At 36.8% G+C, this 21945-nt stretch overlaps 2 protein-coding genes across 5 annotated transcripts in view; both read right to left on the reverse strand.

Annotated features, from left to right (window-relative positions):
- The window catches only part of phldb2b (pleckstrin homology-like domain, family B, member 2b), a 51766-nt gene extending 51151 nt beyond the window's left edge, over positions 1–615 (reverse strand). For 2 of the 4 annotated variants that reach the window (XM_028434152.1, XM_028434151.1), the window contains exon 1: positions 198–615. In XM_028434152.1, the coding sequence (XP_028289953.1) occupies positions 198–230 (33 nt within the window). In that variant the 5' untranslated portion in view covers positions 231–615. The remainder of the gene's footprint in view (positions 1–197) is intronic. The other 2 variants (XM_028434153.1, XM_028434154.1) reach the window with 2 other exon arrangements.
- Positions 616–10683: 10068 nt separating this feature from the next.
- Positions 10684–18307, reverse strand: plcxd2 (phosphatidylinositol-specific phospholipase C, X domain containing 2). The gene is made up of 8 exons (XM_028434608.1): positions 18198–18307; positions 17983–18119; positions 16541–16660; positions 15460–15513; positions 15229–15384; positions 12891–13001; positions 12683–12813; positions 10684–10843 (listed from the first exon to the last, which is right to left on the reverse strand). The coding sequence occupies exons 1-8, from the start codon at positions 18298–18300 to the stop codon at positions 10684–10686; spliced, it is 972 nt and encodes a 323-aa protein (XP_028290409.1). The 5' UTR covers positions 18301–18307.
- Between the last annotated feature and the right edge of the window lie 3638 nt (positions 18308–21945).

Here is a 21945-nt window from a genome sequence, read left to right on the forward strand (position 1 = left end):
GAAATCCTAACATTACAGTGAGCCTAAGGAGTGTATTTGTGCGTCTAAGCCAGCATTCCTAGCCTAAATCTGTCACAGAGGAACGACATGAACAAAGCTCACTTGTGTAAACAGTGAAGCCCGCCCTGGCAGAGGGTTAAACATTAGTGGGTAGTTAGGGTGAGCCGACTTTTATTGGATCATGAGAATGTCCTCACCATTATGGAAACAGGGCTGGCCACTTCTGTCATCTTGTGTAAAGGACGTGATCGGCCAGGAATCAATGATCATACAGCTCCTGTTCTTCCCTCGCTGGTGGGAAATAGTCCCTGTGTTGCGTTGGCTGCCCGTGGATCATCGAGGTAAAGTGTTAAAATCCTGTGTCAGTGTCCCACACGTGCACACACACACACACACAAGCTCACAAACTTAAAAAGGCAGCGGCTTCATCCACCCGCGACCTGTAGAGGAATGCAGCAGCTGGAAGTGGATCTGCAAAAGGAAAGGGAGGGAGTCTCTCTCTCTCTCTCTATCACACACACACACCCTCTCTCACCCTTCCTTTACCTCCCTCACACTCACACACTTACCTACACATCCAAATGCAGGTGTTACCAGACCTACACTTCACCTCCAATCATGCATGCTTCAAAGAGAAGAAGACACTAAAGACTGGAGAGTGGAATACATGAAATTAAAGAGTGGGAAAATGCATTAATTCACTCCTACTTGGCTGTAAATGATAAAGAACAATGATAAGAAGCATGTTAAGCTGGTGATAGCACATGGGGGAGGGAGTCAGGGCCTCCCTTCTTAGGATAAAACCCAGTCCTGAGGAGGCTTGATACTGTAGGAAAACAAATCTTAAGCATTACAAGGTCAAAGAAAAATGATAAACATGACATGAGCCTGATAAATCTCTAGATCAATGCTTTTCTCCAGATCTGCAAAATGTGAACGATGTCTGAAACTGTGACCAGTATCAGATATCAGTTAAAATGTACATGATAACTAGTAAAACAACACGTTTGTCTTGTCTCACAGGTATTGTTCATAGTTTTACAATAAAATAAGATTGGAACATTCAAGGTGTATGCTGTCACTTATTTTGAAAAAAAAATTGGGATCGGCAAAAATTGTAATCAACAGGTCAAGCTTTTTAAAGATCGATGTCGTGATCGGTCAGGAAACTGCAATCGGTGCACCACAAAGTAACTGTTTTACTGGTTTCTTTAAGTCAAGAAAAGAAAAAACAAAACAAAACTGAGTACCGTAATAAAGATGGCAGTGGCTATACGTGTCACGAGACAGGCCCCTCATTGGCCAGTTGAGGTCACGTGATAGGTGCACCACGTGACTTAAAGTTCCGTCAGTTTTATTTTAGCTGGTATTTATTTATAGCTACGCGCTAACCCTTTTATTTTATCCCTAACCCTAACCCAGGAAACACCCTAAAATGCTTATTTTTTTCGTATATGTATTTTTAAAGGTGTAATTTGCTGTGTTAAATATGTTAAAGTGAAAAAGTATATATGTCAAAAATGGGATTCGATCCCACGGCAGTGGAAGAAAGAACCCTTGAGTCAGGCACCTTCTTAGACTTCTAGCCATCCTGACACGGTGAAAACACAGGCACGTTATTACGCTTATTATGGATGTAACGATTAATCGTTAAAAATCGATTCATAGGTATCACGGTTGACATCGATACTTTGAAAATTGAATCACAGTACTTTTTTTAAACAGCAGAGGGCACTATATATATTTATCCCTTCTCTTGTCCAGCAGTGTACGCAACGGGCAGAATCTGCTACTACTTTCTTTCTGGCCGCCTTATACTCTTAAACATGTTCATAAATGATTCCTTATCCCTTTAGCACTGAAAGAATATCTGTAAAAGTCACGTTTTTCTACTAGCTCTGTTTGCTAGCGCATAGCATCTCTTCTTCACTGCAAGAATCTGCATGCCAACCGACTACTGGGTTACCAGTGCCCTTTGCTGGTCCAAACAAATATCTGACGTCCAATTGTTAAGGGGCAAAATCCATTTTCAGTTGCACTTTTAAAAAGAAAAAAAACTATTATGCAGTTTTGCATTGTTTACTATAGAACCAGAATTTAAATGAATAGGCTTCTTCTTCATTTGTATTATTCCTTTATTTATTTCATTCAAAATTTATTTTTAGTTAAATTGCACTGTTTTGAATAGTTTATAAAGGGATTCTTTTGATAATGTAAAATAAAAGGAAAATAGTACAGTATTTTCAAGTTTTTTTCCCCCAAAAAAATATAGGAATATTTTTCAGTCATTTGTGTATAGTCCCATTTTGTAAAATAACATTTGCCACCTGACCTGTCTCTGCGTTTTACTGTTGTTTTTATAGGCTGAAAGGCACTGGATTTCAAAATAGTTTTATTATTATTATCATTATTATTAATAATAATAGAATTATATATATATATATATATATATATATATATATATACAGTATATATATTTCTAATAATACCAGTCAAAGTTCCTAAACAGAAAAGCGGTAAAAGATTCTATGACCATAACTAACCGTGATTAATCGATTAATCGCATCTTGTAAATGTGTAAAAATAAAAAATAAAAATTTAAAAGACACTGGAACTGAAATATTTAACTGCATTTGTTTTCACAATGAAAAACACAGAAAACATTAATTCCTGAAATGATTCACAGTCCTGACGTGTTGCACACGGGTGACTTGCATGGTTAAGCTTTGTAGATTCACTCACAGTCAAAGCAAACGGCTCCAGACTCATTACTTACCGAGGTCACGTTAGCGCCACGTGCGGAGCTTTTTTGTCTTCCTTGTGGGTAAACGATAAGCGGAATCCCCCAAAACTTCTTCTCCACATTAATAGGACTGCAGTTCATGGTTTATTGCTCCCATTTAGCATTATCCTCAGTAACTTTGTTGTGAGTTTTTCTAACATTGTTGTTAGTTTCATTGACAGTAGTAGAGACCCCTGCTGGAGCCCTCCAGTATTCCCGCCAACACCAGCAGGTGCTTTAATCTGATTGGATCACCGAGTAGTTTTGTACTTAATTTGAACACATGAGAAGACAATCTGTAACATACATTTATCTCACTTGCATTTTTATGGAAATGAAAATTGTTACTAGTTTGCTAAAGTTTCCTTGTCTTCTATTGTATTGTGATGCCAGTGAATCCAGCCTTGGTGTTGTTCTGTGTTGCCATGTCTGGGTTGCCACGTTGGGTGTTTCCCGTGTGTGTTTGCCGCCCTGGGTTGATGTATGTTGATTGTGACGTTTCCTTTTGTTGTGTCCTCACTCTCGCGTTAGTTCGTGGCGGGCGGGAGTAGAACGAGATTTAGATAAGTGTTGGCGGGAGGAGAAGTTAGTTCATGTCTGACAGTGTGGATGGTGTGTGTAACAACACTGTGTACGATTGTCCTGCTCTATAACCAACTATAATTATTCTCATTATGTCGACTTTATTCTCAAAATTTTGACGTCATTAAAAATATTTTCTCCATTAAAACTGGCCCTAATCCTCTTCTGTATCAGCTCAAACTTTTTTTTTGTTTTGGTTGATTAATTATCTGATGAACAAAAAATAAAAAAAATAAATGATTTTTTATTTATTTTTTTTAATTTATTTTATTTTTAATTTAAAGAATTAACTCAAAATGAATAACTCAAAAGAAGAAAAAAATTACACGTGAATGTATACACAGCCCAAGAGAATACATTAACCTCATCTTAAAGAAGTTTGGAAAATTGGTTACTTGAGTTACTAGTTTAAATTAGTTGGGAATTCACGGGGAGAACTCTGTCACAACATGTTCACAATTTCAGGAAAGAATTGAGTCACCGAACTTTAAAAAGTGTTTGTAATCGCCCTCAAGATAAAAAGGTTTAGTGACATCATCCATCCATTCGTCATACATTACGACTCTGTTTAGACCAGGCCAAGCAGATATTTCAAAAACGGTATTCAACAATCTGAATCACAGATTTTTTTTTTTTTTTTTTTTTTTTTTAATTCCAATTCCTGCCTGTTTTATCCTGTACAGGGTTAAGAATCTGGAACAAGACAGGATTCACCCTGAGCTTTGCTCCAGTCATCACACTCAAACACATTGATGGGCCGCCAAAGACTAAAAGTAATATAACTTTTGTGATAGACTGTGGGAGGAAATTGGGGTTCATTTCACTTTTTACACATTTGAAACCTAATTTCTACGATTGTATGATTGAACCTGTGACTCTTAATTGGCCTTCAATGTGAAAATATGTTTGCTTCTCCAGGATGAACCAAATCTTTCATTCATGTGATAAGCAAAGTGAATTTAAATGGATTTATGTCTATTTATTATTTAACATAAATTCCAAAAATAATTTCACCTAGCTTCAGAAAAAAGGTAATGATAAATGATCATTTGTACTCCACCTGTATCTCAATCTGTGTCAGGCTGTTGTTTGCACAAGTTATGCACGCGATCTGGAAAATCTCTGCTACATGTCAAGTCTTGCATCAGTACAAAGGCACTCGCACATGCCAGCTCAGTTCTGTATAACAAGCACAAAATGTTTTATTGGACAGATCCAGCTGTTTTCTGCAAAAGTAAACTGAAGTGGGTGCTGAGGTCAACCAAGGGTCACCTACACACGCATGCATGCATGCATATATATATATATATATATATACACACACACACACACATTTAACATCCATGGAAGTTGATTTCTCTTATCTCACCGAGACTGAGAGGATCTCCTTAGATAAACAGGAAGTTGGCTTGTGCACGCAAAACTGTCCAACTTTCTCTGCGACACCTAAACTGTGTTGATTTACAAAAGAACGTCATTGTTGTTTTTCAGAAGCAGCTTGTCACGCAATAGTCATACTAGTGGAGGTGAACTACATCTGTAGCCACATCTGCCCTTTTATAAGAGTCATATTTATTTTATTTCCCAAGTTATTCCAGGACCTAGCATCTGCACGGTTGTTTGCACAGCTACCCCGATGACATCATCTTTAAAATAGCAAGTGAACCGCCGAGTGTTTGACAGCGTTCCCAATCGAATTCCACAGACGTAACGCTCCATGTAACCCAAGGAGGCTGAACAGGAAGTTTTTATTAAGTTGTAAAAACAGTCCTCCACATAAATGTTGCCTCTTGTGTTTTGAAAAGTTTAGCGTTGTTTTAAGACGAAACTTTATAAAAGTAATGGATATTGTAGGATATAAAACAAAACTACTCTGCCACACTGCAAACCTAAAAGAAAAGCCTACAACCATTCATTTCAATAAGATGCTGAGCAGAATACACTCTAAGCTTGATCAGTGTTCATTATAGCTTGTTCTAAGGTGCTGAGGTATAGTATGGTAAATGAAGACCCAGTAGGTATGACTCAATGCAGCGTTGCCAGATACAGACGATGATTTTCAGCCCAAAAACTACTAAAAAGATGTGAAAATGCATAAAACTATTATGTGGCATTAAAGCTGAATTCATACACACACACAATCGCGCACCGTGAAATGGGGTTGAATCCAATATGGCAACCTTGACCCATCTTCTGTAACCTTGACGTGCTGGAGCACCTTGCGCCGTCAGAATCAAACACACATAAAAATATGGAAGAACACAAACTTAAGTCAGTATAAGCTGCGCCTTGGGGGGAGTCAACCCTTAGTCTTTTAGCTAACAAGACCTTGCCAACCTCTGTTACATGTGATGGCTTGATCTGGGTTGCCATGCATAGGCCAAAAAAAGGCACAAGGAAAATGATGCAAGATAGGAAATATTATTGGCAGTGGCTATCTGCATGGTTGCAGATAGCCAATATACCAACATTTTATCCGTACGCAGCGCCCCTCATTGGCCAGTTTAGGTCACGTGACTAAGACTAAACCTAACCCTAACCCTAACCTTAACCTTAACCCTAAAAATTATTGCGATATAGGGTTATAAATGAACCCTAACCCTAATCCTAAAACGCTATGTACGTGTACTTTGGTAAACGTACCAATAGCACCAGGGGTTGTCCGTACGAATAGACACTTTCAATATCATTTGTAATTTTGGGAAACTAAAACAGAAAATCAAACCCATTTTAAAATGAAAGAAAGAACACTTTTCAATCTTCTTTACTTACAGTAGAGCGTGCCAAAGTGTTAACAAGGTCTAAAGTCAAGACGGATCAAGGTTTTAAAAGCTTAGTCTGGTCGAACAAGTCATCTCACTTGTATAACACCGTAATGATAGATAATTAAAAGCTTTGATTGACTGTGGCTTGTGGGCGAGTGAGCTAAATCTTTATTTTCGTGCGGAGAAGTGTTGCTCAGCAATGCAGATTCTTCTTTACTCATCTCCCACTCACTGTCAAAAGTTACAGGGTGGGTTATTTTTACAGCTGTTTAACAGCAACAACCACAAAAATCTAGGAAAGGACACAAACAACTTGCATGGTGGGAAATAAATTTGCCTGTAGCAAGAAAATGAATCGTAATTTTCATTAATCAAACCTTTAAGATTGAGTATAGATCTCTTCAAACAGGCACTTTGAGACTCAAGTCAAATTAGATGTTTACCATTTTGGACTAATTTCTTTTAGAAGTTTCTTATTTTTTGTTATAGTTAAGTTTATATTTAGTAGGTTTTGGTCTGTATCTCTTCACTCATTTAAGCAATACACTGACTCATATCATGGGCTTTAAATAGGAAATCCTGACCTTTAAGTCTTTGTTTTTTTTAGTAACAGAAAACATATTTTTCTTGAATTAGCAACATGTCCGGTTTTATATTAGTCAAGCTTTTAAATAAAGTGAAAAGCCGTTTTATGAATGTCAATTATAATGGACTGAGAACGAGCTAATAGTTTGTTAGCTATGAGATAACTAGCATGCTAGCTATTTGTTTACCTTCAAAATTCTGGCCACAAACATATATCTTCTGGGGTATTAAAGGCTTTTATGTATTTTCCATAAATAGAGGTAACCCAATATCTAAATACTTGTTCTTTTTATTTTGTACTGCGTTAAAACGTATTTCAGTTTGGTTTTTGAGTCGATTTGTGAGTTTTTTTTCATGTAATTTTGCTTTTTTTGAGTCAGAATCCAAAGTGTATCTTAAGGAAACTGTAAATTGTTGATTTTGATTCAAAGTGGCAGGAATTCACTGAATTAAAAGCTACATTTCACTATGGTTCTCAGGGGGAAATCTGCTGTAAGGATTTTCTTCATAGTTCGGATAAGTATTTCTACAGTGTGGGTCATAGTATGCATTAAGTACATAAAAAGCATTTATTGCTGAGGTTTGCACTTGAGTTTTCAGACACTCAAACACAGAATGTGTTTCTCTGAAGTAGTTTTCCCTTTAGGGGAATGTGTAACCCATCCATCACCGACCTCTTCTCTGCCCCAGAGGCTTTTAAAAAAAGCAACAGGATTCTTGGATTCGAGACTTTATTAGATGATTTTGACCTAGTCTCTTCTTTGTTGAACTCAGAGACCACTGATATTTTGAATTTAATGAGAAAGGAAATACATGATGAAACCGTATCTGTAAATTTTGACATGCAGTCGTGAGGCGGCTGGACTGAAGATAAATGTTTTGAGGAACTTTCTATGAGACTCTGAGGGGAGAATTAAAAATAAGCAGAAGCACATGATTGCACTGACATTGGGTCGTGGACTTCTCGTCCTCCTGAAACCTGGAAAGTCCTCTGGGATACAGAAGTGAAGCGAGCAGCTCTTGGAAAGAAGCAGCAGGAGTAGAGGAACGCTCTCCGGCTCAACTCGGCTCTCTCCCACTTGCCTTCTTTGGTATGTGTAATTACTCTGCAATTAAAGTGCCTGTGTGAGTGTCTGTTGGGTGTCTGTTTGTGTGGACCTTGTGTGGAACTCCGGCGACCAAACGTAACCCCGTCAACAATGTGGCCTGGACACAAGAGGCTATTCCACACAAGGGAATCATGGTGTTGAATAAGAAGGGCCGAGCTTGTGTGAAAAGATTTTAGTCTCATTTCAGATGAATAATGGTGCAGAAGGAAAAAGACCAGCAGCTGTTGTGGAAACCCTGTCAGCCCCTTTTCCTTTTGTCTTTCGCGTCATCTCCTCCTCTTCGCTCTGTAAATCACCCCTACCCCCTTTTCTCTCCTGTTTACCTCTTTGAACCCAAACCTAAGGAACACAGGCTGACTGTCACACTTACCTTGCATACAGTAAACATCTCAAGTATAAACTTAAAAAAGCAGAGAAACAATCTTGCACAGTTGGACCTTAATTTATTTTCCACAAAGGCATCTGTATAAAATGTTTGTCAAGAAGTACAATTATTTTTCAAACAAAATGACACAAATGAATTTAATTCAAAATAAAAACAATCTCACGCTCTAAGTATAGCTACATTTATGAACTCTGAAACTGAGAAAATAACTTAGATAAATGCTGTTTTGGCGCCATGCATTACGTTTAATCTGATTGGTCGGCTACGATGTGATGCATTTGATTGCTGTCTGGTCATTTCATATTTTGTAGTTTCACAATGACCATTGATCATTTTAAAACAAAAAAATACCAATTGACTCAGTAACGGTTGGGTGGAATGTAACATTACTTCACTTCTTTTAAAACGTACTTAAGTTCAAGTAAAATAATTTAGAAATATAATCAAAAAAGTACAAGTACCCATAAAAGCACCTCAGTGTAATTGTAACTTGTAATCCGTTACTTTCACCTCTGCGTAATGTGATACAGACCTGAATTATACACATCTCACAGCACAATAGTCCTGTTTTTACATCAAGGTTTTGCTTTACAGTTTCTGGTGTAGACTGGACACAGTTTATTGTGAAGGATCATATTTGGACTAATATAACCTTTAACTGGAGCTTGTTGCTATTTCTGCTAAAATACTATAAAGCTTTATAGCTGTGCAGGGTTTTTATGGGCTTTGTGGCCCAGGTTGCAGACGTGTTTATCCCTAGCGTTCACTGCTTGTTAAATGATGAGAGTGTTAGCACTGCAGTGGGTTCGACTTTCACAACAAATGGCTTCTGCTTTACGTTGAACAAATTAGACCAAGTCTGCTCCTTAACATGATATTTTAGAAAACTGTCGTTCCTCTGTGAAATTAGCTGTTGATGCCTAAAATACCAACATTCCTCATCGTAATGTAAGATTCCCTCAAGTCAGAAACTGAAAAACAGGACACTAGAAAAAAAAAAGAAAAAAAACTTTGACAATGATGTGAAAACAAAATAAAATACATGATCAAAATTTCTTTCACTTAAACATTTCTGTAGAAAATGTATAAAATTCTTAGATATTTTAATTCTAACAGCATATTTACCTAATTCCTGGGGGTGCTACTGTAGAAAAGATCATTGCAACATCTTTCTATTTGATTCAGGATGTAGCATTAAGCTAGTGGGGAATTAAGTGTGATGATAATATTTTTATTAAAATTTACATTTTCATTAAATACAAACAAATCTTTTTATGATGATGTTAAATTGCTGGTATAAGATGTGGTGTGCGCTGCACCGACTGTGCTTTCTGTTGGTAGTGAGGAAGAGAAATCTGCATCTCCCTTCCTCACTTTCAGCACTGAATTAAGAGTATAACTGTTCAAAATGTCATACTAACGTACTACTCATAGTAAGTCTGACGTCAAAATGATTTAGTGCGTTGACATTGGATAGTATGGAACGAGTGAGTACGCAAGAAAACCCAGATGTATACTACTGTACTGTATATGGGGACATTTTTTAAATATGCACAGTGGGCACACTAGTCATACTCCATGATGCATTGCGAGCGTAACGTAAAATCATCTTGGAACCAAAACAAAAGCATCTCTTCTTGTCTTCCATTAGTGTTTGTAACACTTCTGCAAATAGGGCTCTTGTTTTGAAGTTGACTGAAAGTTTAGTCAGTAGCACAATGGCGGGTCTCCAAAAATTTCGGAAAAGTCGGCATAAAATGTGTTTCTGCGAGTTTTATGGATCAAATTACCTCATGTTCTACTTGGTCACTTTCTCGCTTCAAATGTTTTTAAAACTGTCAAAGGTGGAGAATCAACAGAGATTTTTAGTCTCAGTGGGTTTCAGGTTTTAGTCGTCGTAGGTTCCAAATGCATCTTGGGAAACTTGGAAGTATACTTCAGTGGTAACGGTCACCATCCTAATTATACTAGTATGTTTAGTACCGTATATACTGTAGTAAACAGTATATATTCATTGAGTGTATAGTGTGTAGTACGTTCGTATGCGATTTCGCACACAGCCCAGGAGTGCTGCGCGCATGAGCAAATGTAGTAAACTGTAAAAATGAAATACCCAGAAAATCAAATAAATGTAATTTTTTAGAACTATAGGCCTATACTTTCCTCGCGGCTTGCTACCAAACGGTCCGCGGCCCAGTGGTTGGGGACCACTGAGAACAACATTGGGCATGTTAGCTTCACTTTGATCTAAGCCTGGATCTTTATCCTCTTGTGGACTTAAACTGGCTTCAATTCTAACTTGGAGCAGAAAGGAGTTGATGAGTTCCTATAGGTTCAAAGGCCTTCAGCATTCATGCGTTATTGCCTTTGTGCACAAGTGTGCTGTCTAGCAGCTAAACAAAAGAGGCTTATTTAGGTATCAAGTATTCATTTCTTTGGGCTTGGAACCTAAACCCTGGTCAGGGTGGCTTTGCATCACCTCGATCTGCCGTCCCGCTCACACAGCAGCAGGTTGTTGAGTTTGATGACAATATTGGCAAAATCAGTGAGCTCCACAAAGTCGGAGGTGATGATGTTGACTCCGCCCACTCCTGGCCTCTGAGCCTCCACCCACGACATGATGGTCGGCAGGTTTCTGTGGCCAAGAAAGAAGGAAGACTTTGATTAAACAGACTTCTCCTGTCCTAAGAGAAACCACCAAAATTATCTACTGCCAACTTCCTGTCACCAAAGTTTGGCAGCAATGGCTTTACCACGTGCCAGAGTTTATCCCAGGGTGTTCCTTGGCTAACTGTTGGTTTTGTCATTCATCAACTATAATTGAAATCTCCTGTGTTGGAAAATTAGTCACAGTTCTCTCGCTGTGTGTCTCCGTCTGAATCACTTGTAACACCCCTAAAGTCTCCAATGGGATTCAGCAAAACCAAAGAACAAAACCAGGAAACCACATTGTTTGTCTAGCAGTGATAAACAATCCTGTTTCCTCGGTAGTGAATATTTTGGCCACCCTCTCTCTATTTGCATCCATCATTCAGGATTTGAACAATATTATAGCCACTGTCTAGTGCACGTGTCAAACTCAAGGGCCAAATCTGTCCCTTTAGAGCAGTGGTTCTCAAACGTTTTTGGCTCAAGTACCTCTTTTCTCTTATTTCTGAATCCAAGTACAACATTTTGCTTAGAAAACTATTTAAAAACATCTATAGATCATAATGATGGAATGAATTAGTGGTAACACATGTTAAAGAATCCTATTTTGTAAATAAGTGGAAAGAAAAAGTATTTAGTGCAGTGGTTTCCAACATTTTTTTGGATCGTGACCCCAATTTGATATCAAGAATTTCTGTTGCCTTTTTTTCTAGAGGTAGTTTTTGATCATGTTTAAGCTCAGCTATATATATATATATATATATATATATATATATATATATATATATATATATATATATATATATATAAATTAACTGCATTTTAGTTGAACTACATTTAAATTTCACAAGAAATACAGTTGTTTAAGATTGTGTTTAATTCTTTTTTTAAAGAACAAAAATTTAAAATGTCAACAATCTACATTTTTCAGAAATTTCAAGCGACCCCATTTAAACTCCAGGTGACCCCATATGGGGTCCTGACCCAAAGGTTGAAAAAAACTGATTCAGTGGCTCCTGAACAGATTTATTTCTATAGTTTTAATCATTTCCGGTCATCTGCCGCGGGATGTGGGACCAAGACTGAAAGTTTATTTGTTAATTTTCCACTCGCTCTCTTTCAAGTACCCCATGTAGTGCCTGCCCTTGCATACTCATAGGGGTACACGTACCCCCATTTGAGAAACACTGCTTTAGACCACCTTATCCAACCAGCAGGAGAAAGTAAAATAACAGAGAAAACATAAATCATTGGGTAAATTATCAACTAATTCCCTTGTTGAAATCTCAGTGCCTCCAAACACACAAATTCAACAAAACGTCACAATATTTGCAGGGCTGACAGTTATTCCATATTTATAACGCATGAAGGCAACCATTTTTAATTTAAAATTGTTGAAATAAAAACAATTAAGGAAATTAGGGAAAATCCTGCAATTTTTCTCAATTTACTTCGCAAAATTTCTCCCAATTAAATAAGAATTGGTTTTCCCTCCTATGATCTGCTGTGCACATGAGATCAAACTGGTCAGAATTCGGACCCTGAACTAAAATGAGTTTGAAACCCCTGGTCTAGTGAATTGTGTTGGGAAAGTTGAAGTGAGTCTTGCCCCCTGGAACAAGATGCACGGTGGACATAACCACGTTTCCAAGTTTCTATACTTATATTATCTACACGGATGCTGCCCTCTAGTGGCTACAAAAACAAAGCTGTTCAACCCTGAACAACAAAAATAGAAATCAAGTATTCCCCTTGAATATAACACCCATCAACCCATCAAATATTTCCATAAACCACCCAACAGTATCATTTCTAACCAACTCACCTCTCCACTAAGTAGTTGCGCAGCCCCCAGACCAGACCCTTTGCTACAGTGTTGGGCCTGGGTGTGAGGATGGCCTGGGACACATGGAAGGACCCCTGCTTGTTTCTTTCCTCCAGTGTGGTTTCAAGAAACTGTTGGGGACAAGAAGAAGGAAAAAGAATGTGATCCAAATGTGTGAGAACCTGATGGTAGAAGAATCCTCTGTGACCTGGATTAGTTTATAAGGTTCAGTAGTGTTTGCCCACGGCGCGGGTATCTTGTTTCCAGGCCACATGTTGGGGGTGTCGTTAGCTGAGGGATGATGGTAGAAGACTATCACCTGAGAAAGGAAAGAAAATGGGACGTTTTCTAATACCTGCAGGACACATGGGTTTAATAAAGCAAGCTAGACCCTGGACAATCAGCCATTTAAGTCTATACCTGAAACGTCAGCTAACGTTGGTCCATATTAGCTGCTGCTTGTAAGCATCAGAGGACAGTAGCTTCACTAATTGTGTGCAAATAGCAGCTGCTAGTGTGTAAAGGCAGATTTCAAATGGCTGTCAAAAGTTCAGATATTAAGACAAAAAAAAAATAATCCCAAATACACAATTTGCATCTAGATAGCATGGAGATGTTGGTAATCTATTTTCAACATTTTGGCTCATAAGTGAAAAGCTGATGTTTAAAAATGCCAATTTTTTGCATCGACTCCAATTGTCCATCCATCCATTTTCTAAGCCGCTTGTTCCTTTTTTCAGGGTCGCATGGATGACTCCAATTGTTCACGATTGAAATTTTTAAATGCTGTAAAGAATAATCAGCATCAGAGTAAAAAATCTGATATTTTATTTCATTTTATTCTGATTCTAACATCTATCATGAATGTAAAATGTTGTCATTTGTCATCTTGTCAATGATTTTTAAGTATGCATTTACATTACCGTTTACAGTCAGTTTACAGTTTGATGCACTGTTTGCTCAATAAATTAAAAATCTGTGTGGATGGTTCGTGTCTGAAGATGTTTCAAATTTGGTTTTAATTGAGCTAAATTGTGGGAGGAGATAGATTTCTAGTTCTACAGTTAAAAAACTGAATTTCATGATTTGAATAGGTTTATGAAAAGTTCTTCAGTGTTGGGGCCACATTTTGGTGAAAGAACAAATGATTGATTTCTTGCAAATTTTCAAAATATTGTATTTTAGAGCCTCGCTGTAGCGCCACCTTTAGGACTACTGGTCTGTTTTTGCAGAAGAGGCAATCTGGCATGGGACTGGAGCTTTGTGCAAAATTTGGTGATTGTTTGCAGATGTGAAGTATAATTTTCTCAGAAGAAAAAGAATAAGAAAGAAAGACGAAAACGAAGGATAACAATATCCTAATGATAATATTAATATGATAGGCTACTTACTTTACTTACTCATGAATTCTCTTGTATTTTATTTTATATTTTTATTTAAAATATGTATTAAATAATTTAATGAAACTGAATTATATATTTTTAGGAGGGTGCATTATACTGTTCTATGAATGTTTTTATGCTGCTTTAGAATGTGACATTTTTATCCCCCGTCACAAAGTGTGGAAGGGGGATATTGGTTTGAGCTCCGTCTGTGCGTCCATCTGTCCGAGTTAAAAGGGACAGCTTTTCTCAGAAACTGTTTACGATAGGATAACCTAATTCGGCGTGTGGCTTCAGGGTATCTATACCTTGATGGAGTTCGAAAATAAGAAGCGCGCAATTATTATTTCTGGAGTTATTGCGTTTGTTCAATTTTTCTTCACTCCGTTCGAGGTATCTTCAGAGGGGATGGCTTTTCTTAGAAATCGTTTAAGATATAATAACCAAATTTGGTGAGTGGCTTCAGGGTATCAATACCTTGATGGAGTTCGAAAATGAGAAGTGCGCACTTTTTTTTTCTGGAGTTTTTGGTCTTGTGACAATTTTTTTTACTCTGTTCGAGGTATCTTCAAAGGGGAAAGCTTTTCTTAGAACCGTTTAAGAGAGTTAGTAATTTTATATTCTGATGTGATAATATTTTATGTATACACCTAAGTTCTTAGATTTAGGACATTTAGGAAGAGGTTGCGGTAATGACAACCAATCTGGCGGGGGATGTTGATGACTATGTCTCTTGTTTATTGTACTGATGTTGATAGATTTGGTTTTTCGGGTGACTTTTAACAGCTGTCAGGGACAGCAGATGAAAAATAGCCATTAGGCTAACTCTGGTACATTTAATGTAATGTTGATGAATGTACATTGTCCCTGTCAAACAAACACAAAAATAAATATGTGACTTGTGGTAAGGTAAAGCCAGAACTGAGTTGGGAAAATAAAGATGTGTTAGAAAAATAGAAACACTAAAGAGATCAAACCTAAGAGCTAATGATGGGCCATGTTGAACGAGTGATAATGGGATCAAGCGAGGGACCAAGGCTTTCCCTTCATAGTCACAGGTGGCAGGTTAAGCCGAGGTTAAGTGATTTAGCGACTGTTTCCGCTCAACCCTCTTTGGCCCATTTCCAATGACACGTTACCAGGAAGCTGCTGGTGGTGTCTCACCTGGTAGTTGTTCTCCCACAGGTAGTCCAGGGTGATGCTCTCTACGCTGCAGTTGTTGCACAGCTTTCTGCCAAATACTTCCTGAAGCATCAAGATGAGGTAATGGTGGTGCTCTGCTTTCATTGCATAGTAATGATTGAAGTCCAGGAACACAACCTGAGCAACAAGCCAGAAGATTAGCTCCTCTGTGTGGATGTTTTTAGTCTTTCAACAACAATAAATGTTTCTCACCTCCTTCCTGTGCCTGCCCAGGCAAAAATTGATCTCCCGCAGGCCGTCTCTTACCTTTGGAGTGGAAAAACATATTCTTTTGAAAAAGTTGTGGTAATAGCTCAGTGTTTTTCAACCTTGGGGTCATGACCCCAAGTGGAGTCCCCTGAAATTTAAATGTGGTCGCCTGGAATGTGTTTATTATTGATGATGCATCGAAATTCCAGACAAAATCGCCCAAAAGTGCATTTTCGGTGTACAATAGTTCATGTATGAGTTAAACATTTTTTTCTTTTTTTCTTTTTTTTAATTGTGCATTGTTGGAATGTCAGTGCTAAATAAATATATTCATATTTTGAATTGATTTATTGATTGAAGCAATTGCAATTATTTAGTGTACATTTACACCCATTAATGCAATGGGATTAATAATTTTCAAAATAATTTATTTCAGTTTTCAGCCTTGGTTTTTCCATTTTGGGTCTTGGCCAAGAATTTCGATGCATCCCTATTAATTACCGAAAATATTGATTAAGTATATTTTTTTTTAATTATTATTCCTTTGCAAATGAAAACAACACAATATTAAACAACTTTCTCAAATATAAATGTAGTTCAAATAAAAAGCTGGATAACAAAAATAAGAAAGAAAAAAACACTATAAAATATCTAATCTGACAAATCTCTGTATTCGTTACATAGCATAACTAAAAAAAATGGGGGGAAAAAACAATGCATTAGCCGCTTCCTTTAGATCAACAAATCTCTCATATAGATAATGTTAGTTATGTTACAATAATTTTGAATCCATTGACAAAATATGAAAACAGAGAATTACTAAATAATTCACAAAATAAAGTCTGCTGCAACCCTAACCTTTAATTGAAATAAACCAGCTAACAAATAAAATACAAATGTTCTCACTTAAACAAAAGATCAAAAATTCTTCCACCTATGGAACATTCCTTCACCCCTTAACCTTGGTCAAACTGTGTAGTGACAACATAACATCTAAAGAATGGACAAAACATGTGTAACAGCGCAAAAACCTACAAAAACAACTGTTCCACTGAACCAAACTGCAGCTTTCTACTCCACCCACTTTGTGACCGAAGAGGCCATGAATGAAATAAATCTCCTTCCCAGGCTCGCTTGGTTTGGACGACACCCTGAGATCAAAGTAACGAATTCCTGCATCCAGCTGCTCCATAAAGGACAGGTTCTGGAAAAACATCACACAACGTGACCAGTAAGCATAAAGCAACCCACACATGATCCACACACTGTTAAAGATCAGCAAAAACAAAGCAAAGCACGGTTAGAGTCAGGGTTGGCGGCAATTACATTTTTCAGTTAATTACGATTTTAATTACCCTAGTTCAGTTACGATGACAATAACAAGCATTTTTTCCAATTACAATTATTTTTTTTATCCTCAGAAAGTCAATTACAAGTTAGCCTTCCTTTTGTGTTAGCATCTCATATGATAACGGGTATAAATCAGCTGTAAATTAAACTAAAAACAAATATCTATCATCTAATTTCTTTTCTATCTATTGGTTACCTTGTTGGGCTTCCTAATCAATGAAAATATAGGTTTTAATATTTTTGGTGTGGGCATCTGAACCTTCTTTGTGTGAGTATACCCATTGATTATATCTATCTATAAAAGCAAGGAACGTCTGTGTGCGTGCGTGCGTGCGTGTGTGTATTTGTGGAGCGAATATCTCCTCGGCGCTGTATCTCATCAACCTGAAACTTTGTCAACGGCTTCCAAAAGCCTCGAGTGTGTGCACTTGTTATTTTGGAGTAATTTGGTCATTCCAAAACCAATTTAAAACCAATTTGAAATGAACAATCCACACTGTTGAACACGTCAAACATTGTTCTAGAACACTGATGATGTCATCAACAGTGACGTCATCAGAGTTCCAATCAGAATGTTCTAACTTGTGTCATCAACAGTGATGCCATCAAAGTTCCAAGAATGTTCAAACTGATGATGTCATCAACAGTGACTTCATCATCAGTGTTCTATTCTATGCTAATGCTAAGATAATGTAGTGTACACAATAACTTGAAAAGTTATGAATGGATTTTGATTAAATTTTCAGGAAATGTTGATAATGGGCCAAGGAACAGCTGATTAAATGTTGGTTTTGTTCTGGCTACCAAAGGAAAATATACAGTATAGATATATATATATATCCCATTAATTTTCCCATCCACACTGTGGAACTGCTGTTAATGTCAATATGAATACATACCTCCGACGGGCACTGTACTAGTTTTTTTTAAATGTAAAATGTGGGAAAGCTTGATAGAAAACATATTCAAGAATTGTTAACTGCATGTGTAGAACTGTACATAGAACTGTAACATGGTTCCCCAGTTTAGAGTTAAATTATAATTGATATACGACAGCAACAGATTTTGAAAATTACAATTACAATTACGCCATAATTGTAATTAATCAACTAATTACGTGATTACAATATAAATGACCCCAACCCTGGATAGAGTGGGCTCTGTGTGGTTGGATACCTGTGTCATGGACCATTTCACCATCACTTTCTTGGCTAAGACACTGAACATTGAGGCCAGATATTGCACGTAGGTTTTTTGATCTGGTCCCACAGGTGCGTGCACATCCACCCAGTAGGTGAATGAATCATGTGACCCTATCAAAACAATATCACAACATTTAGAATACAAATGATCTTCTCTTTGCGCACGCGTTTTTACGCACAGTGGCTCACCTGGCACAGCGAGGTGCTTGAGTGGCATTGAGCTGAGCTTTGTGGGTAGTGAACCCATCCAGTCAGCGTTGGCATTGCCAATCCCTGCAGGCCTGGTCTTCATTACAACCTGATTGGAACCCTCTCAGGAAACCGCTTTCTGATACAGATGCACGTCCCGTGACGGATCCAGCAGGAAGAACCGATCCCATCTCATTTTGGAATGACACAGTTATTCATATGCATCTGTAGTTATTCTCCAAAGAACACATGGGTGACATTAATGGGCTTGTAATCCATTTTCTTCTTTGATTCCCATAAGATCAGCCGAGTCCTGCATGATGTTCCATGAGCTGCAGTCTAACCGGCAAACTGGGAATCAGTTGACCAGCAGGACGGTGACGACCATGTTAATCCTCTTAGTGGGAAATCCACGCCACACCCTCAGCCCACAGCCTGATACTTGGTTTATCTTCCCCTGGTGGGAGAACACACTACAGACTCTAATCAAACTACACGTTGTTTTCACATAAATCAGGTTTATTTAATCAATAATAAAAATGTTAAAAAAAAAATTAAAAAAAAAACTTACTTCCTCTTGATTTCAACAAAATTTTTTTTACATGTTCTCTACTTCATTTTGATTTTGTGGAGGAAACAACAACGTGTAGATGAGGGGTGTCAAACTCTGACCAAACTGACTAATTTTTATTGCATTTGGGGGCAATTATGTGAAATCATTTCTAGAAAATTCAGTTCTTTGAACAATTCGAGATTTTAAAATGACAGCAGTCATGTATGGAAAAATTGCCATCCTCCAAATATTGTGAAGTTTCATTAAATATGTGTATTTAGAAGGGCTAAGAGATCTGTAACTGAATTATTCGGTAAGTTACACAATTCATTTATTTATTTTTTTTATTCTCCTGCGGGCCGAATTGGATGGTCTAAAGGGCCGGATTTGGCCCCCAGGCCTTGAGTTTGACACACGTTGTCAAGAGTTTCAAGAAGTTGTGTGTCAAGAACTAGTCGGATACTGCCATCTATTGGTACAGTACGGTACGTGCAACAATGTCCAATCAGTGGTTTTTGTTATTGTTTTTTTTATTGACAAATACGTACAAGAATAAACAAATATAGCATTTTACAATTAAAATACCGAAAATTAAGAATTTGCCAAGTAATGGCAATTTAAAGCAACTTATCATTTGTTCAATTCAGTCAAGATTAAACAGCATTATGGTAAACAATCATATAAAACAAAATAAAACAAACAAAAAACACATCGACATCAAATATGAAACAATAATAACCAAATATCAATCACAATATCATTCATTCAGAATATTAAGAAGAGATCTAAATAAAACTCATTATCATATATTTTGTGTGCTTTACATCTTTTAGAGTTTTAAAAGACTTCACATACAGGTTAAATTCGTTAAGAAAACAATAATTTGGGGGATGATTTTAATACTTTTTTGTAGACAAAGAATTTTGCTCAACAATCAAATTATGTTACAGCAGAGTTCCTCATTTTTATTTTTGCAAGATCATATCAAAAATTATATAATCTCTAAATATACTGGAAATAATGAAATTTATGTTTGATCCAGTTTTGAATATTGTGCCAAAATATCTTTATTACATCACATGAAAAACATACTGTAGATGGTCTGTAGTTTCACAAAATCTGCATGTATTATCTTCAATATTAAAACGCAATCTAAGTGGAATGATAAATACAGTTCAAGGAAGAAGAAAAGGGAAAAAGGGAAGAAAAAGAAAAAGAAAAAAAGGAAGGAAAAGGAAAAAAGGAAGAAAAAGAGAAAAAGATATAAAAAAAAGACTCCAATACCCAGAGTGCCTTGCGTGGGAGGTGCTACTCGTCGCGTAGCAGCCGGTTCGAGTATCGCGTTTGTGTGGGCGTTTCCAATGGAGACACGTCTTAACACGCGCGTGCTCGCTCGCCACGCACACAGGCACGTTCACAGACACTCGCAGTATCATAAAGAGCGAAGCGAAGAAGAACAACGGTGTAAATGTTATCAGAGATTAAATATATCTCCATATCAGCAGCTTCCAGACAACCGCCGACAAACGGAACCAAACCCTATGAATGGTGAGTTTTTAAATGTAGAAGACGACGTAGATATTTGAGAACACACCTCCTGTTCATGCTAACATATCAACATTACAACTGTGGTGCTTATTTGACATTGATCTCTCTATCTTTCTTTTTAAAATTTATAGCTAGGTAGCCTGTTGGAGTTGCATAGGTTATATTATATATATGGTTATATATATAACCTGACTATAATTATGGGTTCTTTATGTAGATTTTTATGTCCGCTGACTTTTTAGGAATAATGTTTGTTCCGTTTGACGGTGTTGAACAACTGTTTATTGTGTTTTTTTTTTTAATTTAACGTAGCTGTCCTTGAGTGCGCACCCTGTGTCACCTTAATTCCCTTTTAATCCCTCTCAGCAGATCGCCTTATGTGAAAGCAAAGTGCAGGCCTGTGGAGCTCAAGCTAGCTGTGTTATCCAGCATTTGTGATATTTATTATTGTTTTAAGGAAACCTAAACATTAATGCTGGTATTAATTTGGTCTCTAGTAATCTCAACTTGTCCTAAAGACTAGCAGAGTGTGTAGAGCTAGAGGAAACATGGCATAAACTCCCAAAGTAAAAAGCAAAACAAATACTCCAAAAGGAAACAAAATTACTATAAAAAGCATAGAAAATTACAGAGAAATATACAAAATGACCACAGAAATACATGAAACCACAACAAGAATAAACAAATCTTCTCCCAAAACCAAGAAGTTTACAAAAACATGCAAATATAATAGAAAAATACACAAAATGAGAAAACAGAAATACATAAAAAGACAACAAGAACAAACAAAATTACTCCCAAAAATGCACAAGATAACTCAAAAAATACAAAAAATAACAAAAATATACAAAATCTATGTATTGATAAAAAAAAAAAAAAAAAAAAAAAAAAAAAAAAAAAAACAATCCTTTCTGCATAGGGTTCATTGTATATTTTGTTTTTGCTTTTTTTTGCTGCTGTGAAAAGAATATTCCCTGTGATTGGAAAAATAAAGTCTAACCCTTAAAAATACACAAAATGAGAACAGAAATACACAAAACGAGGGAAAATGGCAACAAAATACACAAAATGCCTCTCAAAAGCACACAAAATTACAAAAAAAATATGACCACAGAAACACATAAAAACACAACAAGAAGAAACAAAATTATTCCCAAAACACACAAGACTACAAACATAGGCAAAGATAGCAGAAAAATACATAAAAAGACAAAAAGAAATACACAAACGAGGCAAAACGGCAACAAAAATTCCACAAAATGAGAAATACAGAAATAGGAAACACACAAAACAGGCACATAAAAACACATTTTGCACACTGTTATTGTGTGCTTCATTATTGCTGTTAAATTTTCACCACTTGTAAACACTTTATGACCTCATTTTGGGAAAACACTCACTGTGGTCTATATTTCTACCCTTTCTGTCATCACGTTTAGACTTTTTTTTGTGGTAATTACAGATAAAAGAAACACACATCCTCTGGGGAAAGAAAACTAATGGTCAGTCCATTGCTTTATCACCAACAAAAATCAGTGTATGCATCTCATTGAATATTTGTGAATATTCCACAAATTAATGTTGATAAATGAGTTAAAAAGCATGAACAGAAACATTACAATAACTATGCATCGTTATATTTCTAAA

Source organism: Gouania willdenowi, chromosome 20, assembly GCF_900634775.1.
Source record: "Gouania willdenowi chromosome 20, fGouWil2.1, whole genome shotgun sequence".
In the NCBI taxonomy this organism is placed as follows: Eukaryota; Metazoa; Chordata; class Actinopteri; order Blenniiformes; family Gobiesocidae; genus Gouania; species Gouania willdenowi.

Excerpts from the sequence above, each read along its gene's own strand:
- plcxd2 (XM_028434608.1), bottom strand. The coding sequence starts at position 18,300 with ATGAAGACCAGGCCTGCAGGGATTGGCAATGCCAACGCTGACTGGATG. Across the intron at positions 18,120-18,197 it reads CAAGCACCTCGCTGTGCCAG|GGTCACATGATTCATTCACC; the intron begins GTGAGCCACTGT and ends TTGTTTTGATAG. Across the intron at positions 15,514-16,540 it reads ATGGCCTCTTCGGTCACAAA|GTAAGAGACGGCCTGCGGGA; the intron begins GTGGGTGGAGTA and ends TCCACTCCAAAG.